At 38.3% G+C, this 8675-nt stretch overlaps 2 protein-coding genes across 2 annotated transcripts; one reads left to right on the plus strand and one right to left on the minus strand.

The window, feature by feature from the left end:
- Window positions 1-1055: 1055 nt before the first annotated feature.
- Window positions 1056-4553, minus strand: kiaa1143 (KIAA1143 ortholog). Its single transcript, XM_084725893.1, has 4 exons — window positions 4341-4553; window positions 3921-4071; window positions 2853-3094; window positions 1056-1513 (listed from the first exon to the last, which is right to left on the minus strand). Exons 1-3 carry the CDS (start codon window positions 4452-4454, stop codon window positions 2862-2864), a joined length of 498 nt encoding a protein of 165 aa, XP_084582019.1. The 5' UTR covers window positions 4455-4553; the 3' UTR covers window positions 1056-1513; window positions 2853-2861.
- Window positions 4554-4653: 100 nt separating this feature from the next.
- On the plus strand, window positions 4654-8221 carry tmem42a (transmembrane protein 42a). The gene is made up of 3 exons (XM_084725896.1): window positions 4654-5102; window positions 6362-6508; window positions 6646-8221. Exons 1-3 carry the CDS (start codon window positions 4941-4943, stop codon window positions 6787-6789), a joined length of 453 nt encoding a protein of 150 aa, XP_084582022.1. The 5' UTR covers window positions 4654-4940; the 3' UTR covers window positions 6790-8221.
- Window positions 8222-8675: the final 454 nt, after the last annotated feature.

Below are 8675 nucleotides of genomic sequence, written 5' to 3' on the forward strand. Positions count from 1 at the left end.
AGTGTGGTTTAAAATACACTGCCTGGCCAAAAAAAAAAAAAGTTGCATACTCTAATATTTTGTTGGACCACCTTTAGCTTTGATTACAGCATGCATTCACCTCAACATTGTTTGAAAAATTTTATGCAATGTCACATTTCTGTCCAGAGTTGCATTAGTTTTTCATCAAGATCTTGTATTGATGATGGGAGAGTCAGACTGCTGTGTAAAGTCTTCTCCAGCACATCCCAAAGATGAAGAGAGTTAAGATCTGGACTCTGGTGGACAATCCATGTGTGAAAATGTCTCATGCTCCCTGAACCACTCTTTCCACATGCTCTTACTTTCACTGTTAAACACACCCATGAGTTCTACTGTTGATTTTTTACAGTTTCATTTCACCAAACGTTTAAGTGATCTCTGATCACGTTTGACAGTTCTTCACTCAGTTTCAGTAGTTTCATCAATCTCCTTAGTTGTTTTCTTTGCATGATGCAGGACAATAATTTGACTCTTCTGAAACAGAGTAACATCTTTTCCACAGGAAATGTCATCTGACGTGGTTGTTTAAGAAATGAGAAGCTCCTCACTGCATCAGTTAGTTAAATAACTTGTTACCAGCTGAAACATATTAATCACTGCAGTAATTATACAATGGAAAGATCTAACTATTTGTTCAGTTAAATCCAGGTGGTGAATTTTTTGGCCAGGCAGTGTACATAATAATATAATAATCTGAACCCGTCTGTGGCCAAAACAAGCACTTTTGGCTTTGACAGGGGCAGTGCAGCTGACAGGTGACCAGACCCATGGATGGACCAGTCCCAAAACTTTTTGTACATATTACATATTTAGACCCCTAAATAAAAAAGTAAAAAAACAGGGGGACTTGTGTTTACCCTGTATCTGGCAGGTGTTAATTTATTCCCTGGATCACCCTATGGGAAGTATCCCTGTCTGTCAGCAAGCTAACGTGCTTATTATTACCAAACACAAAGTGAAGCAGATGCTGACTGGAAAAATCATTAGTTTTGCAGGTATTTGGTCATAAAAAACTGGCATGCACAGCAAAAAAGTTCTTACAACACAGGATTTAATGTTTTATAATTCAAATGTTACAGCCACAACCATCCCCTAAAAATACACAAAAACAAAACCATACTTTAAAATCATACAACTGCATTGACAAGAATGCATCGTTTGTACAGAAACTGTTTCAGCTCCTTTGCCGAAGCTAGAATATGTTCATACATTCAAAACACCATTGAATGTATTAAAATTCTACAATGAGCTCTTCCACACAGGTTTCAAACACACATACAGTTCTGATGATGGCACAACAGAGAGATACAAATGAAGAGGAGTCGGTGTTCACACACAAGGCAACAAACTGATCTTACTATGTTTGAGAGGTCTGGATCCACATATCAGGAGGTGGAGAGTCTGTAGCGATGTCAAAAATCATGCAAGAGCTCCTGGGACTGAGGTCTCAATGGGTTGTTTTTTGGAAAAGATTGCTTTATTGTTTCCTAGACTGGAAGCACCAAGAACACATGTAAAATTCTCATCAAAATTTTTTCACAGTTTCCACATTAAATTTCTCATCAAATTTAAAAAGTTTTTTTTTCCTTTTAATTAAGTAAAAAAGGTGCTGAACACATGCAATCATCTGGATGATTGATGACTGCTCAGTGTAAAATTAGGCAAAAAAATCAAACCAATAATTTCATCACCAATCATCGGTTGGCCTGTTTTTGTACCTGGTGTTGCCCGATTTCCATTCATCAGATTAAGCTGCATAGTTTGTGTGGAACTGAGTGCCAAACAAATGTTTTGAGTAGCACCTTCAAACCGCAATAGCTTCAGCTTTACTCGTGTTTGACAGCAGAAATCTCTGGCTGATCTTAACTACTGCTTGTGTTCTCTTGTTGTACATTGAATGAAAAGTGACAACACAGAATCACATGGATGGTTTTCCAGTGTTTTTAGCCCCCACTACAAATTGCCTAAACTTTACATTTCTGTGACCATTTGTAAATATTCACCAGAGCTTTTTTTTTATAGGTGTCCATTCATTTCAGTACCAAGTCAAAAACAACTTAAATGCTAAAGCTCAATGTTGAAAAGAGGTCTAAACAAGTTTTTCCAGCTCACAATTAGCAGAAACTTGAAGTTTGTCTGAGGTAGATGAACAATCAAAGTGGACATTACTTCACTTTTATTCAATTTCTGCCAATGAATCTCCTAAATCTTAGATACTGGACCTTTCAAAGAGTGCAACTGATGTTCTAACTTGCATAATTGACAAAAGCTGTATTAAATTAGTTTCAGACCAGATTTATCAACAGAGTCTGTGAGGTGGTGAAACAACAACAGAATAATGTGATGTCTGTATTATTTATGCTCAATCAAAGATGGTTTTGTTGGGGAAGAACGACCACTCTGTACAATCTTTGCTGTGTCCTCTTCGCTGTTCATAAACACCAACAGATTGGCAGGTCTTTTTCTACATATACAAGTGGAGTTTAAAGTCATTCCTGTTCTCCAGTACAACCATGATGTTCATTGTGATAGATTTCTCATTCAAGCTATTTGAATCTCAACGAGGTGACTTTTACAGGGTACTGAAATGAATGGAAGTCATTAGTAACAGAGTATAGACTATTTGTAGTCAGTGGGCTAAGACATGCAAAAATACTGGTACTGTCCCTTTAAAGAAAGCTACATAATGGACAGACTGCACGCTGTGGATGAACTCAAGACACGGTCTGTTAATTTGACCCCTGCTCCTAAATGTCAATATTAATTCATGTTCAGATGTTCACTTTGATTCCTCTCTGTCACAGAGGGTAATGACAGTCTTATGTTTTTACCAGTCACATTTAGTCATCCTCTTCCTCCTCCTCCTCCTCATCCCCTCCAAAAGACAGAAGGCTGTTATTTTTGACTTTCTTTCCAGACTTCACCTCCTTCTTCTCCTCCTCTTCCTCCTTCTCTCCTCCATCACTTTTCTTCTTTTTGCTGGAGCTGGCGGTGATGCCCTGGAATTTGTCTGTGGTGGAACGCTTGGCTGGTTTCTTGAACAGGATTTTGCCGTCAGGAGAAGGTTCATCATCTGTGGACAAGATGGATTAATTAAAACACACAAAGGCACGGCTTTTCATTTTACATGCTCAGCTTGACAACAGCAGAATTTAAATTTTTGTAAAACTGTTCTCATGAGCCTTTTGTCAGCAGTGATGTGATTAAAACATTTCATTTCATTTCATTCCATCCCCAACAATAGTTTTGTTGGGGAATGGAGAAATACTCAGATCTTTAACTTCAGTACAAGTACCATGATGTATAAGTACTCTTTAGAAGTAAAAGTTATTCATTAATCATTTTAGTTAAGAAAAACACAGTAGTATCATGATCAAAATGTATGCCATAAGATAAATCTGAGGGGTCATGAGATGACGGATGGGGGAGGAAAAGGAGAAAAACAAAGTTCTGCAAGGCAAATTTCTATTCATATTTTGGACTTTCTCTCGAACAAATAAAAAACAAGTTATTTAAATGAAGATGAGGGGAAAAACTCACTGATACCTGAGATATGACAATGGAGCCGAACTACACAAGCCACTGTTTTAATCCTCACTTTATAAAATGAAGACATTTTTATTGCAATGTCATGATATTTGATATATTAATACATCCTTAAAAACACTGTATATTTGTAATGTCAAATCTTCATTTGAAAAGTAACTAAAGCTGTCAAATAAATGTAGTAAAAACTCATATTTCCATCTGAATTTTAGTGGAGTAGAAGTTTAAAATTGCACAAAATGGAAAAATTCAATTACAAATAATTAAAAATTATACTTCAGAACGATACTGGGGTAAAGTACTCCATTACATTCCACCACAGCCCCAAACAGACGCCTTATTAACAGTCTCACCTTTCTCTGCTTGTCCTCCAGTCCGCATTTCGCCCTTGATCTTCTTCACCTCCTCGGCTGTCAGATCCCCACCTTTCAGAACCACAACTTGAGGTAACTCGTCCTCTCGATCACTACCGCTGTCATCGTCCAGTGTGGGCATCGCTTGGCGCTGAGAGGGGGGCAAGAGACACAGACAAAGAGGTTTTAGTCACCAAAAAGTCAGCATGTTTAAAATGATTCTATTCACAAGGCTGGATGAGAGACGCAGCCAAAGAAAGAGGGTCCACGTGGAGTGAAATGAGTAAATTCATCAGTATATGGTCTCTAAAACCTAATGCAATATAACATAAAGCTAATAACAGAGATAACATTAGCTAATGTTTCATACACTCAAATGAGCTAACCGAGCTACTAGCTTACACGACTAGCCAAACATACCTTTGTGTCAACAGTCGGTCCTTCTTTATAACCAACGTCATTTTTAAACTTCTTCAGAAAGGACGGCTCCGCTGGTTTCACCCACGACACGCTACTGGCCTTGTTTTTGTTCATTGCAGAAGAGTAGCACAAAACTTGACACTCGAATGAATTTCGGGCCTATTTTCACACAGGGTTCACCAAAACACAACATACGTCATTAAGATGTGCCGCCGCGAGTCACATGACTTCAGAAGCTATTGTGATTGGTGGATGGACGAAAAGGAAGCCAAGATAGGGGGAAATGTGAACGGAAGAAGGAATTTGCCTTCAAAATAAAATGGGGCAGTTAGTCGGAGGCAAGATTGAGTATTTTTTTTGCCAGGAAAAAGAAAATGTCAGAGAAATTGACCTGTGTTAATGATTTAGACGATTGATAAAGATTCATCGATTTTGCTACACATTATGAATGGCCCTGTTGTAAAATATTTACGAAGTTCGACAAGAAGACTTTTGTTTTGAAAGTGTCTACCACGGTCCATAGACTTTAACTCAGAGTTGACACTACTGTCAGTGGGTATTACTAGATGGACGTTTGTCAGTCTTTCATCCTCCTTAGATATGATTTCAGGCTCTTTTTATGCGTTGTTAGCGGGGTTTCTGGGTGCCGCCGCCTCTCTGTCTGCTAAGCTGTCTCTCGGTGCAGACCACCTAACAGAACTGTGTGAGTCCGGACTGAGCAGCTGGACTGGAACACACGATGGACCTCCAGTCTGTGACTGGGTGAGACAAACTTAAAAAAACCATCTAGCTATTTCTCTCTGTTTAGCTCTGTAGCTCTCCTTGAAACACCGTCCCTAATTTTTCGTCGAAGTTTCTTTTTCATACGGAATAGACCTTGTCATGGCAGCCATACCAATATGAAACAGTAGTGTAAACACAGGTGTTATCAATGATACTAATTAAAGTCACGTTAGATTTGGTGTATCAGTCTTTCCAGTAAGCTAATATGCTCAGTAGCAGCACCGTGACTCTGTTGAGCTGAATGGAACGGTACCTTAATTAGTATCATTGGAAACACCTTTGTTTATCCTGATACTTAATGTCATGATGGCTGCTGTGAAAAATGTCTATAACTACTTTCTTCCCCTCGGACTAGTGCTCATGGACAATGAATGTATGTTAACAATTAAACCAGAAGCTTTTCTTTTCTTTTCTTTTCTTTCTTTCTTTTTTTTTTTTTTTTTTTTACTAGTTTAATACTGTGAAAAAGCTTTGAAATATAGCTGTCAAAAGGAAATGAGACTCTAATCATTGAGGAAACGAATGGTTATTAATACACTTTTTATTTTAAAGATTTATGGTTCATGTTTCATATATTATTTACCATTTAACATTCTGCAAAACTGTTAAACTGTCTTACCCAAGCATAGCACTTGGTTTCATTGTGTTAGAATGAAAATAAATCTTATGATTGTTTACCCTGTTTGCTGCCAAATGAATGGGCAGAAGAAGACATAAAAAGATTTTTCATGGCAGACATTTTGATATGTCACAGTAGGGAAAGCACACGTGTAATTCAGTTAACTACTCATTGTGGACATTTTTTCACAGCAGCCATTTTTACATGACATAGTAAACACAGGTGTTACCAGTGATGACAGTTAAGGCTCTACTCAGGTCAAATTGATCCAGAGTGCTGCTGTTGTGCATGTGCATGCAGCTGTATTTACTCTGTTGTTCCATATCAGTATGGTTATTATTTGAGAAAGTTCCTCAATATAATGGCTCAGAATCTTTTTTTCCTTCGTGACATTGGCAGACATGGGTTTCCATAGCCCAGTATACCTGTCTGTTGTGAAAAGGGCATGTACCTGGATTTAAGGTTAAAGATTTACACAAAATTAGTATTAATCTTGTAATGTTAGATGAAAGGAAAACCCTGAAAAATCAGATCTTAGCCCCACTGAATGACTACAGGAAAACTGTAATAAATAAATGAATACTTAATCCTTAATTAATCTATCCGTGTGTGTTGTCAGCTCCACATCCCCCTGCGGCTGCTGTGTGGAGTCCTGCTGTTCACCTGCAATGCCGTCATGTGGACCTTCTTCTCCAAAGCTCTCCGACATTGCTCCTCCTCAGCCAGGGCCACCGTCACCACCACCGCATCCAACTTCATTTCCTCAGTAAGCTCCCCTATGATGCTCTGGTATTCACCTTTAATACGTAGAACACTACAGAGTCTGTAAAGAAATGTTGTTTGCAGCAGAGGCTTTCAGTGAAAGCAGTCAGACTTATGTCATGCCTATTTGTTTGTGTCCAGGCTGTCCTGGGGAGGGTAATTTTTGGAGAGAGCCACGCAACTCTGTGGTGGGTGGGCATCTCTCTTACCCTGTGTGGACTGCTTTTGCTTCATGGATCCTCACCTCAGACACTCTCACAGGAGCAGAGCAAAAAGGACACGTAATGTAGCTGTGGCTCGTCATGAGCATGCAGCCACTGTTGCTCAGTCACACTCACAACACTGCAGGACTCTTTTGGAGACACATGATGGAACTTCTTAGGGACTTAAAGTCGAAATGTTGCTCATAGAAATAAGAAACTCTTATGCTAGGTGCAATTAAAACAGACTATTTTGCACAAAGCTCATGGTACATTCAGTACTATGGCTGCAACTATTATTTTTATAGTCAGTTGTTTTCTCCATTAATCAATTAATAATTGTTTATTTTAAAATGTCAGAAAATTATGAAAAATGTCAATCAGCCTAACATATCCTCAAATGTCTAGTTTTACTCACAGCCCAAAATATTCAGTTTACTGTCAGAGAAGTAAAGCAACCAGAAAATATTCACATTTAAGAAGCTTTTCTGAATTACTTGATCATTGAAATTATTGAAATAGTTGGTGATTAATTTAATAATTGATTAATGGTTGCAGCTTTATTCGGTACCATCAGTTAGTTACTAATTCAGAGTCATCTCCACATGTGCATTGATTTGCTAATGTTTTGGCAGTTTGTTGTTCTTGTCTTTGTTTTTTCTGCAGTGAGAGTGTACGGGGAACCTTTAGAACTGACTGGGTTTTTGAGGGAGATGTTTTGGAGTGCAGATTTCTACAGATTTGGCTCCTAACTCTTCAATCATTTCACACATGTATCTTTTACTTCACCCGCTTGCCATTTTGAAAATAAGCTCACATCATTGAACGAAAAAACGTCACTGTATGCCTTTTTCTAGGTTTTGAATTTTGATCCTCTGCACCATTGAGCCATGACATGGAAATTGATACTGAGGCAATAATACAAAAGAAGGAAATTACTTTCTCTGATTGGGATCCACATTTCAAAAGTTCATGTGGAAAATTACAAGCCATTTCTCAGTCTGGTAGATTTCAGACTTTTTAAGACCATTATGACTGCAATTTAAGACCTATTTCATATTCATCATCAAAAGTTTTAGCAATGTCAGAATCAGGAAACATGTCTTTGTTGTTTTTATATGTCTGATGTTTACCACCATGAGTAAAGTCCAGAGTATCTCAGCTTTTAATGTTAATGTAGATCCAGAGGACATTTACCAGAGGTGCAGGAGTTAATGAAGTTGGTACAGAGTCGGTTGTTCTGGGGCCGGACTTTGGTCACTCACTTTAATGTGAGTACAGAACAATATTGGGTGATGGCAGGCGTCTGTTGGTGGCTTTTTACGGTGGCTTTATGTTTCTCTGATTTCCACACTGCACATTTTCAAGACAGCTGGTGGAATAGTGAAGTTACATTTTTGATAAAGGGTCCTGTTATGTTTTTGCATTGTGTAAAACTTTGCAGATGAATAAACTGTCACTCATTCAATGCTGTTTCTTTAGGAGCAAACACATTAAAGACAGTGTAATTCAGAATGCACAGACATGAAATTCTCCATTTATTGTAGAAATTAAAAATGGGACCCACAGAATGACAAAACTGTTTGTTAAAATAATGTAAACATGAGAAAACATGAATGGTCCCATGGTATCCAGCACCCATTAAACAGTTAATAGCCCTTATCTCCAGCAGCTTCCTCACTTACACAGCAATCTTTTCTACATAAGGTTAATCACCATCTACGTTGATGAAAATGGCAACTGCAGACACAGACACCAGAAGTGGACAGATGAGCACTTGAACATTTTATCATACAAAGTGTTTTTCCCCCAGACTGAAAGGTTTGCTCGTCAGGACAGATAAGGCACAGGGTGAATTCAGACTCTCACACAAAAGGCATCAGACACAGCGAAGTGGTTGAAAGCAGACAGCTCAAGCTTTAAGTGTCACATTAGTGCTACTGTTAGTGGTGTTCTCCTGAGACAGCTCAA

This window comes from Lutjanus erythropterus, chromosome 9, assembly GCF_056507025.1.
Source record: "Lutjanus erythropterus isolate fLutEry1 chromosome 9, fLutEry1.hap2, whole genome shotgun sequence".
Lineage (NCBI taxonomy): Eukaryota > Metazoa > Chordata > Actinopteri > Lutjaniformes > Lutjanidae > Lutjanus > Lutjanus erythropterus.

What these genes read in the sequence shown, in the direction of transcription:
- kiaa1143 (XM_084725893.1), bottom strand. Translation starts at nt 4,454, where the DNA reads ATGAACAAAAACAAGGCCAGTAGCGTGTCGTGGGTGAAACCAGCGGAG. An exon ending in GACCGACTGTTGACACAAAG is followed by an intron (nt 4,072 to 4,340) that starts GTATGTTTGGCT and finishes CCCCCCTCTCAG; the next exon opens with CGCCAAGCGATGCCCACACT. An exon ending in TGGAGGACAAGCAGAGAAAG is followed by an intron (nt 3,095 to 3,920) that starts GTGAGACTGTTA and finishes TCTTGTCCACAG; the next exon opens with ATGATGAACCTTCTCCTGAC.
- tmem42a (XM_084725896.1), top strand. Translation starts at nt 4,941, where the DNA reads ATGATTTCAGGCTCTTTTTATGCGTTGTTAGCGGGGTTTCTGGGTGCC. An exon ending in GACCTCCAGTCTGTGACTGG is followed by an intron (nt 5,103 to 6,361) that starts GTGAGACAAACT and finishes GTGTGTTGTCAG; the next exon opens with CTCCACATCCCCCTGCGGCT. An exon ending in CATCCAACTTCATTTCCTCA is followed by an intron (nt 6,509 to 6,645) that starts GTAAGCTCCCCT and finishes GTTTGTGTCCAG; the next exon opens with GCTGTCCTGGGGAGGGTAAT.